This window comes from Carassius carassius, chromosome 41 (assembly GCF_963082965.1).
Source record: "Carassius carassius chromosome 41, fCarCar2.1, whole genome shotgun sequence".
Taxonomy (NCBI): Eukaryota; Metazoa; Chordata; class Actinopteri; order Cypriniformes; family Cyprinidae; genus Carassius; species Carassius carassius.
The window spans coordinates 190,001-217,500 of NC_081795.1; the positions used below are offsets into that span (position 1 = coordinate 190,001).

General features: G+C 37.4%; 1 protein-coding gene across 1 annotated transcript in view; it reads left to right on the forward strand.

Moving 5' to 3' along the window:
* The window catches only part of LOC132123333 (arf-GAP with Rho-GAP domain, ANK repeat and PH domain-containing protein 1-like), a 45,993-nt gene that overhangs the window by 2,119 nt on the left and 16,374 nt on the right, over positions 1-27,500 (forward strand). Inside the window, exons 2-13 of the mRNA XM_059533886.1 lie at positions 14,067-14,953; positions 19,068-19,168; positions 20,374-20,456; positions 20,556-20,662; positions 20,844-21,008; positions 21,766-21,835; positions 22,024-22,144; positions 23,000-23,190; positions 24,068-24,174; positions 25,334-25,533; positions 25,688-25,773; positions 25,867-26,049. Of these exons, the coding sequence (XP_059389869.1) occupies positions 14,154-14,953; positions 19,068-19,168; positions 20,374-20,456; positions 20,556-20,662; positions 20,844-21,008; positions 21,766-21,835; positions 22,024-22,144; positions 23,000-23,190; positions 24,068-24,174; positions 25,334-25,533; positions 25,688-25,773; positions 25,867-26,049 (2,214 nt within the window). The 5' untranslated portion in view covers positions 14,067-14,153. The remainder of the gene's footprint in view (positions 1-14,066; positions 14,954-19,067; positions 19,169-20,373; positions 20,457-20,555; positions 20,663-20,843; positions 21,009-21,765; positions 21,836-22,023; positions 22,145-22,999; positions 23,191-24,067; positions 24,175-25,333; positions 25,534-25,687; positions 25,774-25,866; positions 26,050-27,500) is intronic.

Consider the following 27,500-nt stretch of genomic DNA (forward strand, 5'->3'; position numbering starts at 1 on the left):
ATAACTTCACACAGTGTGTGTTTGTGTGACTTTGTAAGCATGTGTCAGTGAGACTTTAACCACAGCTGCGATGCTTGTTCGCTGCTTTCATCCTGTTTCTGTCTAATGTGTCGTTCTGAGCAGAATGTTTTGTAAAGCTGTGAAGTGTTTGACTGTCTTTCGTTACAGAGCGGTTTTATTTCTGGTGGTATTCTGGATTGAATGTGTTTCTGATGTCGGACATATGCTTCTTCTTCTCAGGCATTATACAGCGCCTTCTGTTGACTTATGTTTTCTACAAAGGCAGGTGTTTTCAAGCTGGGAGATTTTATTTATTTTTCATATTTAATATTTATGTTTTTAGGTCTGTCAAAGTTGATACGTTCACTTCAGATATCAATTAAAGATTTATCATTTTATGTTTACATTCAGTAAATGTAATATTTCATTCTGCTTTCTACAGACTGGTCAGAAATCAAGACATTAATTGCAGGTGGTTTATATATATATATATATATTTAAATTAATTAAAAAAAAATTTTTCTCGGTTATTTTCACACAGGGTCACAACAGATGAGAAATATTTATTTATTTTTTCGTTTTTGAATGTTTATATTTAATGGTATTTTTAGGGTTAGGGTTAGATTAGACTGACACAGAGTCTGATGCCTTCAGTTCAACTGTTTGACACTCAGAGGTCAAAGGTCATGGGCTGCACAAACATGATGATCAGTCAGATGCATGAGGGGTGAGACTGAGTCGTAAGTGTGTGTGTGTGTGTGTGTGTGTGTGTGTGTCAGCTTTAGTGAGGATTTGAGAGCTTCAGCACTAACGTGAGCTCACAATCCCAAACATGCCGCTTGTTTCACTTCTCACTAACTGCTTCTCACTAACACTTTCCCTCTGGCAGATATGAGAAGAGAGTTTAGAAAGAGAACACCTGTTCAGAAATGAGTTAAATACAAGTGATGAGACCTTTACCACACAGGGTACAGCTTTCCTGAATAAAACATGCAATGAGACATTTACAAGAAAAACTATTGAATTTATTACAATACAAAAAAGCACACTGGCTTTCTAAATATATCTGCTTCAAATGTAATAATTATGTAATCATTTATAGGCCCACTTTAAATTGTGTATAGACAGAGATGTGTGTGTGAATTGTAATGTATTTAGGAGCAAAATTCAGTTTTATGAAATATATTTATTAATATGAACATTAGTGATATATGGTAGAACAAATGTCTCAATTAGCGTTTTAAGAATAAGATATTTAAGACTTTTTATGACCTTAAACTTTACAAGTTACTTGTCGTGTAAAGCAGAGTTCAGATGGATGTTCAGTGGCAGCTTCAGTCTTGTGTTCCTCGTGGTTTTTCTGTTAAAAGTAAACTATACAGATTCTGCAAATCTGACTCGTCCACACTCGCTGTTCTCTGATGCAGTGCTCACAGTCTCACCGGATGGTTAGGATGCTTTGGATCGGATTCAAGCTCAGATGAGCTGCTCTTTTGTGTGTTTTCATGTTCATGGTGTTTCTGTGTAGAGGTCGACCGATATATCGGGCCGATATTTGTCTTTTTTTATATATATATATATATAGGGCTGCAACTAACGATTATTTTGATAATCGATTAATCTGTCGATTATTTTTACGATTAATCGATTAATCGGTTTATGTACTTATATTTTAGTTTTTTCCATTTTTTCCCCAAGTAAATTATTAATAAATGGTCTTTATCATTCAGCATAGATTTAAGAGATTTTAACCATTTTGCACTTTCATATCCTCATCAAAAATATACCTGGAGTTGTTTTATTGTGTTAGTAATCCTTTGTCGAACTCTTCTGCAATCAGAACACTGACCCATACTCTAGCAAATTTCACAAGGAGATTTCAAATAATGTTTTCACCATGGCAGTCCTTAGAGCTCCTAAAGTAGTTTAACATCCTGAACAAAGCTTATTAAGGAATCTTTCAGAACATATTTTCACGAAGAATAAGGATAAAACAGAATAAAATTGCAGTGCATTGTATTTTATTATTTACTGGGAAACAGCTTTATAGCTTTTGCTGTGAAATTGTAAACAATCCTTCAAAAAAAGTGCCAATGGCATGAAACCTGAATGGAACTCACATTTTAAAGTAAAATCCATCAGAAGGTTGTCCAGAAAAAAAAATAGGACACACACAAAAAACCTGCTGTGTGAAAAAGAGCAGTGAATACTTAGGAAAAAAAAGTGCATTTCAAATATCTACATTTACCTCTCTCATTCAGTCATAATTAGGCTGCACGACTGAATTTTGAACTGGTAAACGACAAACTGATCACAGAACATGTTTGTAAAGCTTTAAATGTTAACAGTTAAAAAGCAATGTTATCAGCTTTTACGACTAAACATTTGCAAACAACATTGTACTGGAGAATCTGCACAAATGAAAGTTTTAGGGGCCGTTCACAAATCGCGCCTAAAAACGCGTGGAAAACGCTAGGTGCACCGCTTTCTCCTCCTTTCCAAAGCGCTCGCACAGAAGCGCCCCTGAGGCGTCTGCCGTTGCTAAGCAACCATGACGTGCTCTCTCCTTGAAGACGCGGAAATTTCAGCAAAGGATAAATGGATTTGCAGCTCAAATAAATCGCTTGCAGTAGCTCTGCTACTTAATTTATTTCAAAATGGAAATCCATATACAACTATGATCAGCTGTTCCTTTCATCTTGACTGAGCTTTTAACGTTGTTACGGGAAAAGATGAAGCTGATTGGTAAGTTCTTGTCACATGACCCGCGGTGCGGTTGCGGCATTCTGAAAAGTTTAAATGTTTTTAACTCGATGCGGTGCGGTGTTGGAAATAACGAACTTGAGCGCGCAAAAGACGCGATATGTGAACGTCCCCTTAAACAGTTCAGTAGTGCAGAGTTTACAGGTTACTCTTCTTTTTTAAAGGCTCAATGTAAAGTACTCCCACATCACGCTGAATGCTGCAGACATATAGACATCATATGATGTCTATGGCTGCAGAGACGCTGCTCGGGAAGCACGTGACATAAAACAAGGCCAGCTATTGGCTATTCGCTACTTCTCCTGTTGTACTGGCTGAGTAAAACCTCTCAGCCAGTACAAAGTTATTAAAAGTTATTTAGCAACGAATCGATGACTAAATTAGTTGACAACTATTTTAATAATCGATTTTAATCGATTAAATCGATTCGTTGTTTCAGCTCTATATATATATATATATATCGGCATCGGATGCCCAGAACAGTGAATGACATTTGTTCGGAAGCATGGTTTGATGCAGACAATAACCAGCTTTCCATCCAACTCATTTGAGTTTAGGGATGTCAATATTCGATAATTTCCATGATCGATCGTCGTTTAAATTAACGATCAATTTACAACCTTAATGCTGCAAAATGCGTCTGCAGCGGTATTATTATTATGTGCAAAAGCCACTTGGAAAAAAATCTTTCTCACCCGAATTAAAGGGGTTTTAGTCTGAATAAAATGCTAGTAGCAGGACTTTAAAATGAATAGATGTGATTATGATCATTTGATAAAATGAAGAGAGCGCGCCATACGTTTGAGATCATTTTACTTTGTCAAGGAGATCGCTGAATGTGCCTCTTTAAATGGTTTCGTGGTGTTTGTTGTTGTATTTTAAAAGGCAATTGCAATCTTTTCAAATGACACTTCGTAATAAAAATAAAATGATCCCAAACGTAACTGTGGCGCTTGTGGCTGTGCTGCGCAGTCAATGAACCGCTTTTTTCACATCAAACATTTTATGCAAGTATTATAACCTGTACTTTATTTGATCCTGTTCTGCAGAATGTTCGATTTAGAATTTTTGCGTTCCGCTAGGCTTATTTGTTTTAAAAAATCCGTCATTTACAGAGCATTAGATCGTGAAAGTGCGTGCGTGCGTGCATACGAGGACAAGCGAGCGCTGGTTTCACTAGATGTATTTGGAGGTTATTGCTAACGTCTCGTTCTGCGCATATCCAAATGTTTCCATATTCGCAATGTATCTGAATGTTAAACTATAATATTTTTTATTTTTTTAATGTAAGCTAGACGGAAAAGGTCATCCTCTTCACATGAGCAAACACGTCCTTGGCATAACAGCAGAGTGGACCGGTATACTACGCTCTATTTAAACTGACCAGTGTAACCTTTTAAATGTTTTGTTGACTGTACTTTATTTTAATAATGAACAAATTGCGATGTAAGTTTGAAATTAGAATTCACTTTAGATGTTCTGTGTCATTTATACCAAACAAAAATGTTGCTGGTTGCTAGTGTGTTTGCAGCACTACTGTTATTTATTTTTTATATATTTCATGAGTGAGAGTGAGTGTGTGTGTGCGTGTGTTCGTGTGTGAGAGTGTGGCATGTGTGTGCGTGTGTGAAAGAGAGAGAGTGTGTATGTGCGTGTGAGAGTGTGTGTGCATTAGGGCTGGGCGATGTATCGAATATTAGCGATAATATCGGAATAATTTTGTCAACAATGTAAAATGTAAAAATATCGGGAATATTGAATATTTCAAATTCAAGCATAATTTCCCAAAAGAACACGTCGAATGTCAGAAAAAGGAACATGTAACTGTGGACTGGTTTACACGCCTCTACTACGAGAGCTTTCATGAGAGCGGTTGCCAGATAACAATGGTTTAAATCTCAGAATCAGAGCTTCGCTGTTACAAGGATACATTTTCTTGCCGGTGTTTGCTTATTTTAAACAATCTGGCAACCATGTGCACTTGCTCACTCCTCATTGAGGAAGCGCCGCTGCAGATGATCTGAAAACACTAACAAGCTGGAGTTTAGCATCTAATGAAAGCGTCGTTCAGCTGGTCTGTGTTCTGTCTTGAGATCTCGACTGTATTGTTTGCGATTGTGATTGCTGAATAAATGCACTTACTCGACCACTGATATTTGAATAGAGAAACATGGTCATTTGGAATTACTATTATTGAATTTCACTTATATTTACCAGTTTTCATAATATTGACAGAGAGAGAGTGCAAAAGACTTTGGTATTAATTTATACATATATTTATATATATTAGAAATAGCTTTGTGCTTCAGCAACTAGCTCCCCATCTGAGAGGGTTTTTAGTGTCAGTGGGAACATAGTTTCATGCCACAGAGCTTCTCTTAAAACTGCAGACAGTTGACAGACTTGTGTTCTTAGACTTGTGTTGACATAATGCACTTTCTGTTAGGGCTGTGCAAAAAATCGAATGCGATTTTCATGCATATCTCATCAGTAAAGATGCTCCTGTAATTAGAAGTATATCTCAAGCACGTGCGTTCAGATCAGGGTTGCCAGGTTTTCACAACAAATCCTTCCCAGTTGCTTCATGCTTTTAATGTGAAACTAGCCACAGCTAGACAGAATTTCTTCTCAAACCTTATAAACAGTAGCTTAAACAACATTCATACTCTTTTTGCCACTGTTGAGAGACTGACAAACCCCCCAAGTCAGATTCCCAGTGAAATGCTCTAAGACAGCAAATGCAATGAGTTTGCATCCTTCTTTTCTGAGAAGATCATCAATATCAGGAAGGCGATTAGCACATCCTCAAGTAATGCAGAGGTCAGACAGATTAGGCCACAATATCAAAAAGATACTATGTCTATTTTTGAAGCAATTGATAGCAACATTCTGGAAGACATAGTGCAGCACCTAAAATCGTCAACCTGCTATCTTGACACACTTCCCACATCTTTTTTCAAAAATGTGTTTAACTGCTTAGAAGCAGATCTTTTAGAAGTGGCGAACGCCTCACTTCTTTCTGGGACATTTCCAAACTCCTTAAAAACTGCAGTTGTTAAGCCCCTCCTGAAAAAGAGCAATCTTGATAACACCATTTTGAGCAATTTTAGACCAATATCTAATCTTCCTTTTATAGGTAAAATTATAGAAAAGGTTGTTTTTAATCAGCTGAACAAATACTTAAACTCAAATGGATACCTGGACAATTTTCAATCTGGTTTTCGACCTCATCACAGCACAGAGACAGCACTCATTAAGATAATAAATGATATTCGCTTAAATTGTGACTCTGGCAAAATATTGGTGCTGGTATTGCTAGATCTCAGTGCTGCGTTTGACACTGTCGATCATAACATACTACTAGAGAGACTGGAAAACTGGGTCGGGCTTTCTGGGATGGTACTCAAATGGTTCAGGTCATACTTAGAAGGGAGAGGCTATTATGTGAGTATAGGAGAGCATAAGTCTAAGTGGACGTCCATGACATGCGGAGTCCCACAAGGCTCAATTCTTGCACCACTCTTGTTTAGCCTATATATGCTTCCACTAAGTCAAATAATGAGAAAGAACCAAATTGCCTATCACAGCTATGCTGATGATACCCAGATTTACCTAGCCTTATCTCCAAATGACTACAGCCCCATTGACTCCCTCTGCCAATGCATTAATGAAATTAATAGTTGGATGTGCCAGAACTTTCTTCGGTTAAACAAGGAAAAAACTGAAGTCATTGCATTTGGAAACAAAGATGAAGTGTTCAAGGTGAATGCATACCTTGACTCTAGGGGTCAAACAACTAATAATCAAGTCAGGAATCTTGGTGTGATTCTGGAGACAGACCTTAGTTTCAATAGTCATGTCAAAGCAGTAACTAAATCAGCATACTATCATTTAAAAAACATTGCAAGAATTAGATCTTTTGTTTCCAGCCAAGACTTGGAGAAACTTGTTCATGCCTTCATCACCAGCAGGGTGGACTATTGTAATGGGCTCCTCACCGGCCTTCGCAAAAAGACCATTAGACAGCTGCAGCTCATCCAGAACACTGCTGCCAGGATTCTGACTAGAACCAGAAAATATGAGCATATCACACCAGTCCTCAGGTCCTTACACTGGCTCCCAGTTACATTTAGGATTGATTTTAAAGTACTTTTACTCGCATATAAGTCACTAAATGACCTAGGACAGAAATATATTGCAGATATGCTCACAGAATATAAACCTAACAGAGCACTCAGATCATTAGGATCGAGTCAGTTAGAAATACCAAGGGTTCACACAAAACAAGGGGAGTCCTCCTTTAGTTACTATGCCGCCCGCAGCTGGAATCAGCTTCCAGAAGAGATCAGATGTGCTAAAACACTAGTCACATTTAAATCTAGACTTAAAACCCATCTGTTTAGCTGTGCATTTATTGAATGAGCACTGTGCAATGTCCGAACTGATTGCACTGTATTTTCACTGTTTTTTTTATTTTATTTTATGTAAAATCATTTTCTAACTGTTTTAAATTCATTTTAAATAAGTACATTTTTTGATCATTTTAAAAGTTTTAAAATTGCTTGTTTTATTCTTGTTACTTTCTATTATGTAAAGCACTTTGAATTACCATTGTGTACGAAATGTGCTATATAAATAAACTTGCCTTGCCTTCTCAAAACTAGTCCAAAACTAGCCCAATCGCGTTTCCAGGAGGTTCCCCGATAAAAATTGCTTCCCGGGATTAAATTATACATTTTTTGGAAGGGTTGCCTTGGTAAAATTTGCATTTTAGGGGCTAAATATCACGTTATTTGTATTTGGGTTGCTTCAAACCGCGGACATGAAAAACAATCGCAGACTTGGCAACACTGGTTCAGGTTCAGTTACTACACAGAGCCGTAGTCTACCGACAACTAACACAAAATCGTTTTCAAAATCGACAAAGAATCGCCTGCGATTTTAACATCGGCTCGGTGTAGTAAATGCCAACCAGTGTTGCCAAGTCTGAGGTTGTTTTTCATGTCCGCAGGTCGACTGCTTCAGTTACATATAGGCCTACATGAGGTCATTTTATAGAAAGCAATAAGTGATCACTTGGTCTAGATTTATTTTAACTGCTTAAATTACCTGTTAAATTGTTTTTTGTTTTTTTTTAATTGGCAAAAGAAAATCATGTTTTTTTATTATTTAAATGCAATGCAAACATATTGAGATATATATCGAATATCGTAATTTTTTTTACTATATATATATATATATATGTATGTATGTATGTATATATATATAATTATTTATTTATTTATTTATTTTATATATATATATATCGCCCAGCCCTAGTGTTTGTGTGTATGTGTGTGAGAAGGGCCTTCATTGGAATATGGGGGGGATTTTTTAATTTGAGGGGGTATTTTTAGACACATTTTTAAACTACAATCATCCAACCTAAATGTTTCTTCACCCAGCATAGTCATATTTGTATTGTGACGAAGATACTTAAAAAGAACTTTGATTTCAAACTCTGAATTTAATTTATTTTAACTAAAAAAGACAGTAATAAAATAAGAATAGATAAATATCAAGCAGTGACACAAACAAAAACAATAAGATGGAACTGAAATTAGCTGTGTTTGTCAGGTAGTTATAAAAGTAATATTTAGGTACCGTAATACCACAGAAACGGAATCATCTGTTTAATTTTAAAATAACTCTGGTTAGTCTTCAGTGTATAAATAAGCAGCAGGTTTATTTTGGTTGCTGTCTCTTTAAGGCTCCATGCAGGGATCTAACTGTTATAAGTGTTGTAACTCTGCTGTTTGGTATAAATCCACTGTTATGTGAATACTCAAACATCAAGAATAATTTTGTGTGTATGTGGACGTTTACACTCAAAGAGGTGCAACACAACTTAATTCTGTAGTCGCGTGTTCTCAGATGTGCTCTAGGTGCGTGTGCTTTGGGTATGGGCTCACAGAAAGAGGTCTCACAGAGAGCGCGCAAGTATTGAATCGAGCACTTGAGTGTTTAAAATGGTAAGATTCAGAAGCAGGTGTAAACGATACACTCCGTCATTCTTCCCGAGAGTCTTTCACACTGAACGATTTGCAGGAATTTCCCTCATTACAAGCACAGAAACTGTGGGAGTCAGTAGAATTATGTGCAATTCCCGTAATCCCACGCTGAATTTAAGACCTGTTATATGTGTGCACGTGTGTGCATGCGTGTTTGAGTGTGAGTGTGTGTGTGTGTGTGTGTGTGTGCAACCCTCTACATTGCGAGTGTGAATGCATATGTGAGTGTGTGCGTGTTTGAGTGTGTGTGTGTGTGTGTGTGTGTGCAACCCTCTACATTGCGAGTGTGAATGCATATGTGAGTGTGTGCGTGTTTGAGTGTGTGTGTGTGTGTGTGTGAGTGCAACCCTCTACATTGCGAGTGTGAATGCATATGTGAGTGTGTGCGTGTTTGAGTGTGTGTGTGTGTGTGTGTGTGTGTGCAACCCTCTACATTGCGAGTGTGAATGCATATGTGAGTGTGTGCGTGTGTATATATGTGAGTGTATGTGTCAGGGATGGAAATTAACTTTTTTTTGTACAACGGACAATATATATATATATATTTATGTGTGTGTGTGTGTGTGTGTGTGTGTGTGTGTAAAATAGTATATCAGTCTGGCGAATAAACAAAAATTTTTACTAGCCAAAGGCGATTATATTGCCAAGGTGTGTGTAGAGGGTTGCTGTACTAATTTATCTTTATCTTATCTTTATTTATCTCTTACACCAAGCAATAATCTTTAAGAAATGTTACGAACATAGATAAAATAACTGCTGATAGTGAGCTATGATGTCAGATCGCTCTTTCAATAGGGAAAAATATCTCGCCATATTTACAGTACAAACCTTGTCAGTGGACTATGAGGGCAAAAAAACAAAACGGAAACAAAATAATCGTTCATTAATCGTAATCGAGGTAAAATGTTGAATTAATCGCGGTTTTGATTTTAGGCCATAATCGTCCAGCCCTAACTACAAGGTCTACAATACTTAAACAGTTTATTTAATCTCAAATCTCAATGAAATACTGACATTTTCTCTTTCAGTGATGCTCAAAAATGCTGTCTATCTAGGCAGCTTATAGGTTTAGAAACAGTCGACTCCTGCTGAAGCAGCTCATTCTCTCAGCTCCGTATCCCAACCGATGATACACTGCACTGAACTTTTTTAATGCACAGAAACATTTTTGCGATATTATAAACAGTTTTCGTACACATTAATAATGTTGTATGTTGTAGTGTTCATTTGTTTCTTTTAATGGCAGCAGTGAATATATTAACTGAACAATTATTTGAACTGTACATTAAACTAAACATGTAATTTAATCGCAAAGTGTGCAGCTTTTGTCACTGCAGTGTATCTTTCTGGGCTTCTGGAAGAACATTTCCAGAGCCTCTTGATATGGAAAGTCAGAAACGTCTGGCCCATTTATTGAGATCCGCATGCAAGCTGCAAGATTGTCTCCTTGCAGCCTATTGTCAAAAGTTTGTATTAGCCTGTTCATTGTTGAGAAGTCCCTTTCACAGTTTAACAGGGTCAAAACCTGTCATCCGGTGATATCTGGACTTTTGACTGGACTCCGTGACGCTTCGCTAAAGATATGTGCTAAGACCAGTGGTTCTCAACCCGCAGCCCGTCACGACAGTCTGTACAGTAGAAAACCATTACTCTTATGTGAGTGTGTGTGTGTGTGTGTGTGTGTACTGAATGTTAGAGAATATCTCTTCATGTCTTTGTACTTTCTCTCATTGACAAGCTGTTTTACCCACTTCACACACACCCAGCCCATTTCACACTTTAAAGTGTTTGTATTTAACAAATGCACTTCCTGGTAAAATTATAATTTATATTATATTTATATTTTGAATGAGGAAGCAACTAAAAACACAGTTTGATTGTTGTTTATGTGTGTGATACCCAGTTTGATTCGCTGGAACTGCTTTTAATCATTATTTTTGGAATAAATGTGATTATTAAACCTGTAAAGACCCTCAGAGCTTCACCCAAACAGATGGTCTTGAGTTTAGTATGATATGTGCTGAAGATCTTATTATAGTTCCTGATTCGAGCTAATTATATCATAAGGAGAAGGAAGTGCCTTTTACTGAAAATTATTTTTGAGTGTTTCATGTAAATCTCAAGCAGCGTTCAACATTTTTATGAAACGTCTGTTCAGCTGGAAGTCGGTCATGTGATGATCCTACAAAAGGCTTTCTGAAATGCCTGATTGTGATTCATCAGGTCTGTATAACTGCTCAGAAATAGCTTCATGTTTCAGCATTTTTAAGCAACTGTGGTCAATTGCACCAACCGTAGGATAAACGGACACAAACTGGCTGTGAATATTTCAGCGTTGCACCAAAAAACTAGTGTTTGGAGAAAAAGAGCATCAGTGAACTTGTGCTGTACCTGACAGATGATGAATTAATCATCACAGCGTTTGAGGAACTGGTGTTAAACAGAAAAGCATTGGAGGGGGAATGAGCTGCTTCTGTTTTCATGTGTGTGAATGGTGTTTTGTGATGGTGAGGAGTCTGACCACATGACCAGCGCTCGTCCTGCGATAGGAACATGAGTGGGTCACTCGTTCCAGAACATTTCAGCAGCACAGCTTCATTAGATTATAATCATTAAAGGGTTAGTTCACCCAGATAGCAAAATTATGTAATTAATAACTCTCATGTCGTTCCAAACCCGTGAGATCTTCAGTTCTCTCTTCACAGCAGTTCAGTCAGTGTACTGTTTGAGTAAATGAATTACTCCGGATATTGGTTTGTTTGAACTCAGAGGGAGTGTCAGCCACATTAAACAAGTTAACAGCTTAAGTCATTTGTGGATTAATGCGTATTGAAGACGCGAACCGTTTAAAACGATTCAGTTCGATTTGGTGAACTGAATGATTCGTTCGTGAACCGGATATCACAAACTGCTTTGTTTTGAACTCTCTCACAACAGACACGGAAGAGAAGACAATGCTGAATAAAGTCATAGTTTTTGCTATTTTTGGACCAAAATGTATTTTCGATGCTTCAGAATATTCTAACTGAGCCTCTGATGTCACATGGACTACTTTGATGATGTTTTTCTGACCTTTCTGGACATGGACAGTAGACCGTACACACAGCTTCAATGGAGGGACTGAGAGCTCTCGGACTAAATCTAAAATATCTTAAACTGTGTCCTGAAGATAAACGGAGGTCTCACGGGTTTGGAACGACATGAGGGTGAGTTATTAATGACATAATTTTGCTATCTGGGTGAACTAACCCTTTAACACAGAAGTCTAACATCAAACATCTAGGTACCATGTTTATGAAAACATGGTCTAATAATTAAATCTTATCTGTGCAGGAACAGGAAATAGCATGCAGGAAATGAGCTTTTTCTGAAATGATGGTGTTGTAGTGATGTGGGCATTGATCTTAGTTTTTTTTGTATGAGTGTGTTTCGCTGCAGAATAAGTCATATTTAATGTAAGATAAATACGTGAGGAGGGTCCAAATGTGACAGGTGCCATATTGGATTTTAAAATAGCTTTTACAGGGTCTGAAAAAGTCTGCATTTTCCCTTCCACAAATAAATGTGTAAAAAGGTCTTAAGTCAGAGCAGAAATTTATTTGGTAATGGCATCAAATGTTGCATGAAAAAAATAAATAAAAATGTGAATATAAAATAAAATACAATGAAAAAAATAAAACAATAAATTATATTAAATAGTTCCTCAGTATTTTTGTTTTGTTTTACAGTACAAAATAAATAACTAAACATCCTTAAATCAAGACACATTTACTTGAGAAACAAAATGAAGATATATGAAGTCTTGTTTTGTTTTTTTAGACAAAGTTTGTTTGATATCTGTAATATCTGTGTCAATGGGGAATGAAAACTAGTTTTTCCTTTAAATTAAGTAGATTTTTTTCTGAGGCCATAAGGACATATTGTATTTGTTTTTGTTTGTAATCGTATCATCTGTTTTGATCAGTTTCTCATGAAACAGGACTTTATATACTTGGTTTTAAAAAGGTCTTTAAAAAAAACCCTTCATATACCTGCAGAAATATAATGGTGTTTAGTTGGCACCTGGCCAGTAACTTTATTAGGTGCTGCAACGTAATAAAACTGTTTAATTAATCTGTTACAATGTAGATTCATGCATTCATTTGTGATAGTAAATATGTATTAAATAAAAGAAAAAACAAGTCAAGTAAACATTTAATTATTATAATTTAATTAAACCATTCATAAACTTACAAAATCAGACTGAATTTGGGAATGAGTCGAACCTGATTTCATCAGGCCTCATGTGTGTATTGATGCTCTTGTGATGATCTCAATCCAGGGCTCTAGACTAACTTTCTTAAGTTCACCAGCACAAAAGTTGGGTGCAGCCAAATTTTCGACCGCATCGCATTTAACACCACAGTTTTACAAGTTCACTTTTTTTTATTTTTATAATCGCTGTACATATAGGCAATATTGACTTGTAGCCTAAATGATTAACTAACAGTCTGGTCAGCATAAAGTTCTTTATTTGAAGCATAATTCTACAAGAAGGGTAACTTACTGAAAAAGTGTTGTTTCTTAAAGTGCTTCACTGAGCTAAAAAAATATTTTTTTTTCTTAAGTTGATTTAGAAAAACGCTTGGAGCATTTTTTGTTTGTTAGATATAAGTTTTATTTTTTGTTTTTAAGTATGTTTGATCAATTAAACCTTTTCAAATCATCACAACTTGCCTAAAATAAAATCTATAGATATAAAACCGTTCAAACATTAGACCCAGATAAACCGACACATGATAAATCTATCTACAGAAAGAAGTTTGAAGTTCTTGTTCTCCAGGAGCTCTGTTTCTCTCGCCCACATGTGATGAAAATATGAGGAACAGTGACAGCGAGTGTCCATGCCTTAGGTTCAGTTTCGGCCAGAGATGGAGACACTCTGGTGTTGTACAGTAAATGCAGAATAAGTAGTGAAGTCTTGACCTGTCTAAAGGACCACTTCAGACACACATCATCCAGCTGCTTTAAAACAACATGCATGACGAAAGTGAAAAATAACCCCTAAAATATAAGTATTTGTGTCAAACATATGTAACACAAGATAAACGATAAATAAAGCAAAACATTTTATTTACAAAATCATCCAGAACACACATTACCATCATAACCTTGATGACCTCTTCATCATGCTTTCCATCATTAGTCTGGACACTGAATTCATTTTTTAGTCTTTATAAATTCTGATTTCTCTCTCTCTCTCTCTCCTTATAGACGTTCTGTTCTGGCGATGGTTCCCTGACTTCGTCGCGTAGAAAAGAAGTCCTGCAGCATTCGCGAGGATCCGGCGGCGTTCCGGTCATGTCCTTGATCCGGCCGGAGAGTTCTCTGTCTGTGGCTGAGTGGCTGAACGCCCTCCGGCTCGACCAGTACTGCTCCGTCTTCCAGGAGGCGGGGCTTGGAACGCTGTGGGAGTGTCATGATCTAAGCTCCGCCCAGCTTCAGCGAATGGGCGTGGCTCTGCCCGGCCACAGGAAGCGGATCCTCGGCAGCCTGCACAAGCTCCTCCCCTCGGCGGGGGGGATGGAGGAGGACGAGGAGCGAGAGGAGGAGAGGCCCGTCGCCCGAGAAAGAACCAAATTCAGAAAGACTGCAGACGACGGGACGATGGAAAACAGCGACGCAGGTAGACGTCGACCTCCCATCCCGCCTCGGGTCATGCCCAATCGACCCCCCGTTCCCTTCACGCCCGGGTCGGTAACAATGGCGAGCGCTCCTGAGCCTATCAGCATCCCCGAACAAAAGGAAACGTCCACACCTGCCGGACGAACCAAGCCCATCCCAACTCCGAGGCCACGCCCAGAACACCTGTCTCTTAAAGGGCCGGCGCAGCAGCTCCAGACGAGCGAGAGGAAACCGTCTCCTGTGTCTCCCTCTTCATCCTCCTCCTCATCGGAGTGCTTCCACCTGTACGAACAGTGTTCATCTCCCGCTCAGGGAGAAGCGGGGATTCCTCCTCTTCCTCCTAAGAGCTATGCGGTGGGCGTGTCTAAAGAGCCCAGAGACGTCCCGTACATGCCCCCCGTTCCACCGCCTCGGGTCTCCTGCGGCACGACTGCGAGTCCCATGAGCACATCATCCGGAAGCCCGCCCACATTCAGGTACAGGACACACTTTATCTGTCTGGTGTAGTGTACTGTATTTACTACAGCTGCAGTGTTTAGTATGTGTACTACATAGTGCACACAGTGTGCATGCTGAATTTTTTTCTGTTTTCATATAGCCGATTTTAATCATTTAAACCATTAATACTTTAGAAATAAATTTAGCTTTTTTCCTATGAACATTTGTGACAACATTTAACATTTTAATTTTATATACAATTATTATTATACATATTATATACATAATAAATATAGAAAGTACACACTCATATATTATGTAAACTAAAACTTTTATTAATCGTTTGACAGTACTAATACAATAATTTAAAATGTACAACTATTGCATCTTTTTAATGAAATACAAATATTTAAATGGTAGCTATAATAAAACCTTGTTTTAATGACATTTATTCAAATATTAAATAATGAAAATAATATAATGAGTATGTAATATTCTGTGTATATTAATCAAAATGTTCCTCTAGAGTTATGTTTTGTGTTTCTTTGTTCAAGGCTTCTTAAACGTCTCTATTGGTTAAATGAATGAGAAAAGCAACGTTGCTCTTTGATCATTCGTCACGCTAGAAATGGAAGGGGAAGTTAAGTGCATTGCATTGTGGGATACATCACTTCACTGCACATTTGAGCTGATTGTCCAAGTGTCCCATGCATACTAAGCACATTGTGTTATTGTAAAACACAGCGAACATTCATGACTCAATGCTTTTACACAATGCTCTTGCACAAACTGTCGTGTTTGTGTTTCCTGTGCGCTGACTCGAGGTCACAGAGTCACGAGTCCTGCAGACCGTCACACGGGTCAAACTGACCAGAGCATGAGTCAGAGCTGGACAATGAACACTGCCCTCTGGTGAACAGACAGGTGCAGCGGATTATATTAGAAAACCTTCTAGAAAATTAAATTGAATTAAAGTGTTAATATGAATAATTTCGACATTTTTATAACTTCGTATAAAAGTCTGTAGTGTTTGCTGTGATCTGTAGATGTTCTGCATGTGAGCACTAGATGTCAGCAGTTCTCCTCTGATCAAACTGTGTCCTTTACTCAAACGAAAAGTGACCCACAATGCTGTGCGTGACGCTGCTGCCTACACACACACACACACACACACACACACACACACACACGCACACAAGCATCTTGAAATGAGTTTTAGTGATTTTCCAGAAAGATTGTTTACTGTCAGCATGTGAATTCATGGTTATCAGATTTTTAATGATGATTAAGTACTCTTATTACTTTATTGCCAAAAAGTAATAATAATAATATTCTCAATGCAATAACGCATCTGTACACTCTTCTTTTGAGTTTGTTTCTAGATTATCATTCTGTGATGTATGTTTATATAAAATAAAATTATTTTAAAAATACAATTCAATATTTTAATACACAATTATATAATTATAATAAGAATTATGCATATTATAATTATACAATAATAATAATAATATATTTATAATTACTACTATTATAATTATATAGTAGTTTTTTTATTTTTATCATATAAAATTTATATTTTTAATGTAAAATATATTTATTTAAATTTCTAAATTACTATTAAAGGTTGCTGTAATAATGATTATTTATTATATTATTATAATATTTTCCACATCACACTTTTTCCATTACAATAATGATAATTTTGAAGAAAATTATTTTAGAGTGCAATAAAATAAATGCTTGCATGATTTTTTTTTTTATTAATCAAAATTTGTAATAATATTATAAATATAGTTTATTTAATATAAAAAAAAATTGACATTGCACTTTTTTCATTACGGGGAAACATTACACAATGCAAAAAGCAGATAGGTGTAGGTTTGGTTTAGGTTGTTCTTGTAGTGCTGAAGCAGATCACTGGGGTTCAGTCAAGCGTTTGTGAACAGGAGGCTGATTTCAGGAAGCTCTTTGTTTTGTCTGAAGGTCTCCGCACAGTTTTCCACTTCCGCCTGACTTCTGTGTGACTGGTTTGGGTCTCGTTCTCTTGTTCTCGACGGGGTTCTCCAGCTCTGTGTCTTTCACACTTGTTTAGCGGACAGCTTTCGCTCATCTCTCTCTCCTCCTGAGCTTCTTCAGTGTATATGATGGGGTTTCAGTCACTCGTCAGTCTCTAATGGCCTTGTTTGACGTGTTTGAGCAGGTAAGTGGAAGTGGATGCTTGTTGTTCTGTTTCGTGTGTGTTTTAAACAATCATTGCAGTTTGTGTGTTCAGTGCTGTTGTCTTATTCTAGTGTTTCAAACCGAGTCGTGTTTTCTGTAGATGTGAGTCTCAATGCTGGGATGTTGTTAATGAAGCATCAGTTGTGGAAGTGCACTCTCTCTGCAGTATTGACTAGTTTCTCTAGTCCTTCAGACACTCACTTTCATTTCCGATGGCATCACAGCTGTATTTATAAGCTGATGCTCTGCACTGTAAAACCACAGCTTCGTCTTTCTGGTGGTTTGTGTTCATATCATTCCTGCGTTTCTCTCTTGATTGGCTCCTTTGGGATGAAGATCTGCTTGAATCTGTCAAATCTACTAGCAGTATTAGTTGATTGATACAGGTTTGGGTTAAAGACAGCCGGCCTTTTCACAATGCAGTCAGAACGCTGGGGTTTCACAATAACACGTGAACTAGTGAAACTGCAGTCATCTCAGTCAGTCTGTGCTCTATAAATGGATGTTCGTATTCATGTGTGGATCATAAAGTCTTTATTTTTATATCAAACCTTGTATTATTAGCACATCTCATGCTTGTTATCACCTGCTCAAGATGAATCGCTGCATTGGATAAGTGATTGGACGTAAGCAGATGTTTTTAGTTGATCCAGAAAGTCTAGGATGCAAAAATGGACTGTCCTGGTTCTCTTGAGCGAGTTAGTGAGGCTACAATCCTCTACATTGTGAGTAAATCACCAAATAGTGTCCATCGTTAGCCATTGGTCAATAAATTGCTAGATTTCACTTTCCAGCGTTTGAGTCCGAGGCAAAGTATGAGTTTAACACCGATATTTCACTTGTCTTCACTCAGTGTGTGTGTGAGTGCTAGTGAAGGCTTCATTCATAAGTCAGTATTTGGCAGATCTTTTGTTTTTTAAGACTGATGGTCAGTTGTTCTGCTGGTCACAGGAAGCAGCATTGTTTGACCGTCCACATGGGCCTGATCTCTTACACACACGAGGAAATGTGTTTCTAGTCTGATAAATGTTTAACAAACGCTGTTCAAACACTGAAATAAAGCTGGGAATTCCTGTATTCTCTGTTAAAGTAGGGTGATATGTCAGAACGTTGCTCTTTTACTGTCTGTTGTGTTCAGAACTTACAAGACGTTTATCTGACAATTATACTACTGGCCACTGCTCACTAATGCTGGATTTATTTGATCAAAAATACAATTAAAATAGTGAAATATTATTAGAATTTCAAATAGCTGTTTTCTATGTGAATCTCTGTTCAAATTTAATTTATTTCTGTGATCAAAGCTGAAATTTCATCATCCTTACTTATATATATATATATAGTATTCAGTGTCACATATTTTTGAAGTTGTGGTACGTTATCATCCAAAATTAGATTTATAAAAAATAAATGAATACTTTTATTCATCAAGGATGCATTACCTTTATCAAAAGTGACGTGAAGATATTTATAAAAGATTTATATTTCTAAACTAATGCTGTTCTTCTGAAAATACAGCGGAGCATCACAGAAATACATTACACTTTAACACAGATTCACACAGAACACAGCTGATTATATAAGAATAATATTATACTATTTTATACTAGTGAGCAGAAGATCCTTTTTTTCTCTGTTTCCAAACGTTTGACTGATTGAATGGATATGATGTAATGGTCACACATAATTGTTTGTGATCATGTGCAGTAAGAGCAGAAACATGAGGTCCATGACAGTTTTATATTGACTTCACCTGTACAGGTGTGTTAGTCGATCACTATCTGCTCTCATGAAACCTGTTGTGTGAGGTGCTCCTAAACTCACAGATGTACAGCGACACACACACACACACACACCGTCCTAATCTCTCTCTGTCAGCGTCAGAATGGAGCCGAGTAATGATGAAGCTTCCTCTGTCTGCTCCTCCAGCTCTCCTGCAGATGATCCCTTCGACACGGATCGAGTCCCAGACGTCCCGCCGCGAAAGATCAGACCTCCGAAGGAGAGCTCAGAGAGAGACGTCAGAAACCGTGAGTAGAGCAAGAACGTGACATGACTTTAACCTCATCACCAGACACTCACATTAAACTAACAAAACCATCATAATAACAGCTTCAAGTTTGTGACAGGTGCTGGTTTCTTTCATGTTATGTTGAAACAAGAAGTTGACATTTCAAAGAGCTTGTTCCACTTTTTTAAGTAGGCAGTAGGCTTTAGTTTGCATCTTATCTGTGAACATGATTGACAGCTTAGGAATCAAGGGGTGGGGCTTCCAATCAGGGGCGGGGCTTCCTAGAGCAGTGGTTTTCAAACCCTCGGGTCGCTGGGATGATTTAAGGAAAATGTATATGTAACAAAGTTTAAGACTCGGGGAAATAGGAAGCTGGAACCGGCATAACTTTTTAGGGCTGCATCGATCACGGTCGGCCGATCGTTAATTCGCATCTCGTCAGTAAAGCTGGTTCTCTAATCAGCGGTAAATTCCCTCAAGTGCGTGATTTTACATAGAGCAGCTGTTACTACACAGAGCCGTTGTTAACTGAGAAGATGCGCAAATCCACTTCATTTTCAGCGTTTATTTGCGCATCTTCTCAGGCGGTCAACGTAACTTCACCCAAAAATGAAGATTACCCCATGACTTACTCTAGCTAATCTAGGTGTATATGACTTTTATTCTTTCAGTCGAATCCAGTTGGAGTTATACTTAGTTATACTGACTCTTCCAAGCTTTATAATGGCAGTGAATGGGTGTTCGTTTTCAGCAGTCCAAAAGAAGTCCAATAAAGCGCATCATAAAAAGTGCTCCACATGGTGAATAAAGGCTGAATGAGAATGGGCTCTGTTTGCTTTGGTCAGTTACTGATAACCATCTATAACACTTTGCAAGTGGTCAGCAACGCTGAGAACACTGTAACAACTGCCTGCACACACCCAGAACACCCTATAAACCGCCTAGAAACCACCTTGTGATTGCCGCAATGATTAAGTGCAATCGGAGCCAGAAGGTCATTACTCACGATTTATTATCATTGTTCTTGGCGAGTTTCTCTGTGTAAACCACCTGAGCTGTGTGTGTGACTGTGTTTGTTTTTGTGTGCATGTGAGTGTGTGTGCCAGTGTGTGTGCGAGTGTGTGCAATTGGCTGACTGTGCCTCTTTTTTTTTTTAAAGAATCTATCTGTTTCTCTGTATCTCTTACTGTTTTCCCTCATTCTGTCCATCATCACTCCCTGCAGAGTTGGATTCGGATGAAAGTTCAGATGAATATGATGAGTGCGAGCCCAGCGGAGACGCTAAACTCATAGACATGGCCAGCAAGGTGCGTCCAGAGCCTTTCACATGCTGTTTTATTCCCAACACATCAGAACTGTTCACTAGGATCAGACGCAGTATGATTGACAGCTGCTTCCTCCAATAGATGTCCTTGGTGGTTCCCAAGGCAAGGAAAGCCCGTTACAGCAGCCTGTGCAGCGACGACGAGCTGCTGGAGGACGACACCAACTGTTACGAATCAGTGTCTGAGAAGTGAGTCGCTTTTATTATTCTGCTGTCAGCGATTACGCAGATGTGTACGTTCCCGAATTGTTATTGTACAGTTCGATTTAGTTTCATGTCAAGAAATTCATGTCATGTTGAAATCTCATAATGTAACACTAATTTCTTTTGGTGATCTCTCTCTCTCTCTCTCTCTCTCTCTCTCTATCAGACGGAGTTCATGGATCGAAGATTTCGGTTCGATCTCTGGCTCTCAGAACAGCATCTACCTGCCGAACACAGGTCATGTTAGTGCTCCGCCCCCTCGGGAAGACCCCGCCTCCACCAGCGTCCCTGTGATTAAAATGGGCTGGCTGTACAAGAATCCTCCTCAGGGGTGCGTTTGGGTTTTGATTTCACACCGACTTTAGAACACTTCAGGATTTAAATTTTTGAACCGGTTCTTTTATGTGATTCATTTGAACGAACTGATTCACTGAACTGAATCAGAATTCCCAGCCATAAGCATGAAACAGTGTCTGTTTTGTTTTGCTTTATCACTAATCTGAGACTATTAGACAAATCTATTTTAATTCTAAATATTGGTTTTGATTTGGTCTTCCAGATTCAGAACGGCAGCGATTCTGTTAGCTGAACCCATATTTGTATATTTTATTAAAATATTTATTTAATATTTATTAAATGCAGACCAGCAAAAAAAAAGCTGTGAGATGTCCATGCCAAAAAATAAAGAAGTTTCTAAATGTAGAATAATTTGGCGTATAAGCAAAAACGAGAGATCTCAAAATGTGAAAGCTACAGTTTCTGTGTTTATCCCTGAGCTTTTCCTTATGATGCACTCATTTTAATTATACTATTTTTATAATAATTTTTTTCGTGTTCACAGTTTCATTGAATGGTCACATGAATAATCATTTAATCTAAAGGATGAAACATTTTATGAATCTGCATGTGAAATCACAAAATAAATGAGCAGAGTAAAACAACTATTATCTTTTATAAAGCTTCTTTATAAATGAAATCGAATTATTTATTGTAGTAATAAATGTGATGCTACAAATTCTGTTGATGGAGATTAACATCTGCTGACAAAAGCCAAAGTATTTTTTTAACCACTGTGTGTGTGTGTGCAGGTCTCTGATCTACCAGCACCGCTGGGTCAAACTGGATGCTGAATACCTGAGATACTTCGACACTGAGAAGGTAATTCTGATTGGTTAAAGGGTTAAAGTCACGTTTGTACAGTCACACTCTCTGTGGCATGTGAGAAAAGACCTGATGTTCATCAGAGCTGAACGAATGCGTCTCACCACACGTTTCCTTTAACATCCGCTGCTGTTGGGTCGACTACACGCCTGTGTGTGTGTGTGTGTGTGTGTGTGTGTGTGCAGGACGTCTACTCTAAGAGGATCATCCCAACACTGTCCATCACCAGTGTGGTCAACGTTGGAGAGCAGAAGTTTGAAGTGGTGACGCACAATCGCACTTTCCTGTTTCGAGCCGAGAGCGACTGTGAGTGTACAGACTGTGTGTGTGTGTGTTTAAAGCGAATGAGAGACACATTGAGGATCAGTGAGGTTTTGTGGTCTGGTGAAACTAAAGCTAATGTGAACGTCTGACCTCACAACACAAATACACATGCAGAAAACACACAGTTCAGCTCAAACAGAACTGTAAATAAAATCACATTTTCTTTCTTTATTTTAATAAAAAAATGTTTTTGTATTTTTTATTATAATTATTAATTTATTTAATTTATAAAAAATGCCGGTGAAGAATAAACAAATAAAATATTTAATTTTATAAAAATTTTATTATTAAATAATAGCCTATATTTAAAATATAAGTTACAAATAATATAATAACACTAACAATATTTAATGTATAAGTGTTTATTTTGTTAGTTCTTTTGTAATTATTATGATTATTTTATTTTATTTTAAATGTTTATTATAAAACTATTATATATACATATTTACGTGTGTGTCTCAATAGTGCTGACCATTGATTAAAATATTAACTAATTAATCTAAATAATTAAATGTACTTTTATATTGCAATAATTTCACATTCTATCTTGAAATCAATGTAGATATAACATTGATTATAACATAAATAAATATAATAACATAAAGACAGTATATGTTTTATAATTGTTTGTTTATGACTGAAGGCAAGCATCACTGACACTAATGCAACTGATGTCTCTATGAAAGAGTTTTTTCCTAATATTTAACCATTCAACATTAAAGTATAATACAGAGCTGTCAGTTTTAACATTACTGTAATAACTTAAAACAATCATCACATAAACCCATTATGAAATGACTGAGGATGAAATGACTGAAGTGTGTGTGTGTGTGTCAGTGGAGCGGAGCGAGTGGGTGACGGTGTTAAAGAGCTGTGTGGGGGTCTCCCACGCTCGCACCAGTCTGGACGTGACCTTTAACCCCTGCGTGAGCTACGAGATGAAGGGTTACCTGGAGCTGCGCGGCCTGCGCTCCAAACTCTACACCGTGGTGTGTGCAGATAAAGTCTTCCTCTACAAGAACACTGAGGTAAACTGTCAATCTGTCTGTTTTCAGAAATAACTCTAACTCTAGTCACACTACTGACCTTAATATAGACTTCAGCAGCATAAAAATACTTCAGTTTCACAGTAGTGAGTTATTATAGCACCAGAACGCCGCATCAGTGTGTGTAAGAGCCTCTTGAATTCATTTCCGTCAATCAGCGCAGTACGACAACAACTGAATTTCATTCTTTTTTATTTCAGTTTTTGTTATTTCAGTTAAACTACATAACCATTGGAAATGTTTCCTTGGCTGGAATAAGATATATTTTTATTGAATTTCAGTTAACAATGATTGCATTTCAAGTTTAAGTTTACTATAATAACCGCGAGGTTCAAATAAAATGTCTTAAATTGCTTGACATGATTGGACTGTTATAAATGTGCATTTCTTGTATATGTTTGTGTGTTAAACATATGGATGGGTGCCGAGAGCCGGTATTTTTTGGGTCGATACCAGAGTACCAATACGCTTCAGGAGAAACAATACTGTTATTGATACTTGTGTTGTTTTATCTCTGTAAACTTCAATGTTAACGATGAATTAGAAGCTGCTGCTTGTCATTTCCTGTCACTGAATGATGTGGTCGACGTTTGCTCATTGTGTGTGTGTGTGTGTGTGTGTGTGTGTGGTAAAAGTGAAGCATGAAACTAAGTGACACCCGTATATACAGATGCAGTATATACAGTAGTGTAATTGTATTGTCAGATTGTATTAATCAGTGTAATATTACATGATCTAAAACTGCATTTGTGTGTATGTGTATGCATTATAGATTAGGAATGCTAGTATAATATGATAAACATTGTAATGTATAGGAATGTGCCCAGTTGAAAAGTTTAATAAGTGTGCGTGTGTGTAGGATTATCGTCTGGGGATCGGCATCACCTCGATTGATATGAATGTTGGTAATGTGAAGGAAGTGGATCGGAGAGCGTTCGATCTGACCACACCTTATCGTATATTCAGGTGAGACTTTCATTTGTTCATTCACATTCACGTTCCTGTTCAAAATCCATATTTTAAGAGTTTGTATCTCCACTTCAGCAGCACTTACATACACCAAAACCTAGGGTTATATTCATATCTGTATTCTGGAGGTTTTTATTAAGTAAAAACTTTGTTTGTATGTTATCTTTCTGTCCATCATGCGTTCATTCATTTTTCTGTTGATCTTTTTTTCTGCTCTCTTCATCCAAGTCAAGTGTGTGAGAGAGAATATATGCATGTGATACATTGACTGTGTGTGTGTGTGTTCTGGCTCCGTCTCACATCTGTTGTGGTTTTGTATGTTTGTACTCGTCTGCTGTGTGTTTTCCTCTTTTGTGCTGCTCAGTGAATCTGAAGGTCAGATGTTGCATCTGTGTGTGAAATGCACTAGTTTGTATTTCAGTTCAAAACCCAGCGAAGCTTATTCACATGGCATCAGACTAAAACTAAAAAACTTGCATGTAAAACATTAGAATTAGATGTAACACGAGTTTTAAAAACCTAAACAAAAAAACTGCAATTAGAAGTGAATTCATATAAATATCTTACTAAAATAACCAAAACTAAACCTGAAAAAAAATGGAACAAATGGAATAAAAACATAATAAAATTAGTAAAACTTAATTAAAATTAAACAATTAAATTGAAATCCAAATATAAAAATAAAAGTTCATTCAAAATAGTAATTAATTCTAGAGTTTCTCTTGGTCTTAAGAAGTTATAATTCACCGTAAGTTAAGTCTTGAATAAGAGCAGAAAGTCTTAAATTCATAAAGTCAAGGTATTAAATGTTTCATGTACTATAAAAAAGTATTTCTGTCTTGTTTTCCAGTACAAATATCTAATTAAATCAAGATACATTTACTGGAGAAGCAAAATGAAGATATAAAATCTTGCTTTCTGAAAAAATAAATAAATAAAATGAGTTTATAATTAAAACCAGAAAAAATATCTGCCAATGGAGTCAGAAAAATAATCGTATTTTCCCTTTAAAAAATATATTTTTCCTGACCGCATTGGAAGAAATTTGTTCTGGTGTTAATCATAAACTCACTACAATTTGTTAAATTTCTTTGTGGGCCCTTCCATTTTCTTTACTTGGTCTTTAAGAGGTCTTTAAAAGTCTGCGTGTCTGTAGTTTTGTAGCAGATACGGATCAGCTGAAGGATCAGTGGGTGGAGGCCATGCGTAACTCTATCGCAGAGGCCTTGTCCAATTACGAAGTGGCTGAACGGATCTGGGCGGAGCCGTCCAATCAGATGTGTGCTGACTGCAGCGCTGCCAAACCTGAGTGGGCCGCCATCAACCTGTGCGTGGTTTTCTGCAAGCGATGTGCAGGTAACAACCAATCATGAGGAATTATTACTAAGTATATTATTATTAAATGCAGCCTTACAAATAAGCAAAACAGCCCTGGACTTTTTAAAAATCATTTAAATTGCAATTGCGGTTTTTATCATAAAACAGCTGTCTGTGTGTTTGTCTGTGACAGGAGAGCATCGTGGTCTCGGTCAGAGCATATCTAAAGTGCGCAGTCTCAAAATGGACAAGAAGGTCTGGACTGATGATCTCATCCAGGTGTGTTTTGTGTTTATGTGATTATTTTTTTCTTCTTCTGTGGTTATGGATGTCCTTGCACTCCTCTTTATCAGTCCTATCCTCGTGTCCCAGCTGTTTCTTGCTCTAGGAAACGAACGAGCCAATCAGTTTTGGGCGGCAAACGTCCCGCCCAGCGAGGCTTTGACCCTGAACAGCAGCAGCGAGGAGCGACGCCGCTTCATCGCAGCAAAATACCGCGAGGGGAAATACCGCCGATATCACCCGCTGTTCGGCAACCAGAGAGAGCTCAACAACGTGAGTCAGCGTGAACACAAAACAACTTGTGAACATGAGTCCTGCACGTGTGTAAACTGTAGTTGGGATTGAAGCCACATTTAACAGTTTGTGAATGAAATCAAAGCTGTGAAGGACAGACTTATCATGTATGATATATAAAACTTATATGTTCACTGGGTTTGTACTGGCAAAAACAGTGCTTTTTCATGCACATTTTAAGATGCTTTTTTATGTTGTTTCAGGCTAGTGAAGAGAAAACATCCAAAATACAGTTTTAAGTGTTTTTTTTTTTATCATTGTACTTTATCTTTTTGCGTCTATAAATTTTAATTACAGTATATTAGGGGTGTAACGGTACGCAAAAATCACGGTTCGGTACGTACCTTGGTTTTAAAGTCACGGTTCGGTTCATTTTCGGTACAGTAAGGGAAAGAAATGCAAACATTAAACTGCAGGTTGTTTATTACTATAAACTTTTTTTGAACAATTTGTTTACACTTTTTTTTAAAATACTTTTTTATAAAATATATATATTTCCTAGTTGTAGTGATGTTCACACTCACGTGATGACTTTTGAAAACATTAGGCCGGTGACACACTGGCATATTGCACCTGTCAAACATAGTCTATTTTGCTGTCAATACTGTTTGCTACAGTAGGCTTTATATTTATGCTCAACATGAAGTATAGATATTGTTGTCGTCTGTCGGCGGTCTCCCTCTATGTCACCTACAGTAGCAGCAGCTCGCCAGGTACGATTCTGGTGTGTAAAGACCATAGACTGTATAAAAACAGAAAATGCGAAGCAGCCGCCACGCTCCTGACACGCAGCAGAAACACTACGCAGCCAGTGTGTCACCGGCCAGAATCAGCTGCAGGGCGGGATTTGTGCTTAACACGGAGACTTCCGCCACCTAATATGCTCATTTGGAAACACGAAAATGTACCTGTGTTCCGCAAACAAAATATTGCATTCGGTCATTCGGTACACATGTGCACCGTACCGAAAGCCCTGTACCGAATCAGTCCGGTGCGAATACACGTACCGTTACACCCCTACAGTATATATCTTTTACGAGTTTTTTCTCCACTTCAGCTGCACTGACAAACACCAAAACTTAGGGGTTTATTAATATCTATATACTTATGGTTTTTACCGTAGGGTTTGTTTATATATCATTCACCTGGTGTTATTATTGCATTTTATCTATTTACATCTATATATTTAAATTGCATATCTTTCATGGCCGTTTTTCTCAAAATGAGTTTTTTCTCCACTTCAGCTACACTTACAAACACCAAAACTTAGAGATTTATTCCTCTCTATATACTGGAGGTTTTTACTGTAGGGTTTGATCATATATGTTGTTTGCACTGATTTATATTACATTTTCCTAAAAACATGTAGAAAATGTTTAGTTTTTTTTGTCTGTTGCCCTTTATTTTCTGATTTATGAAGTGATAAAAAA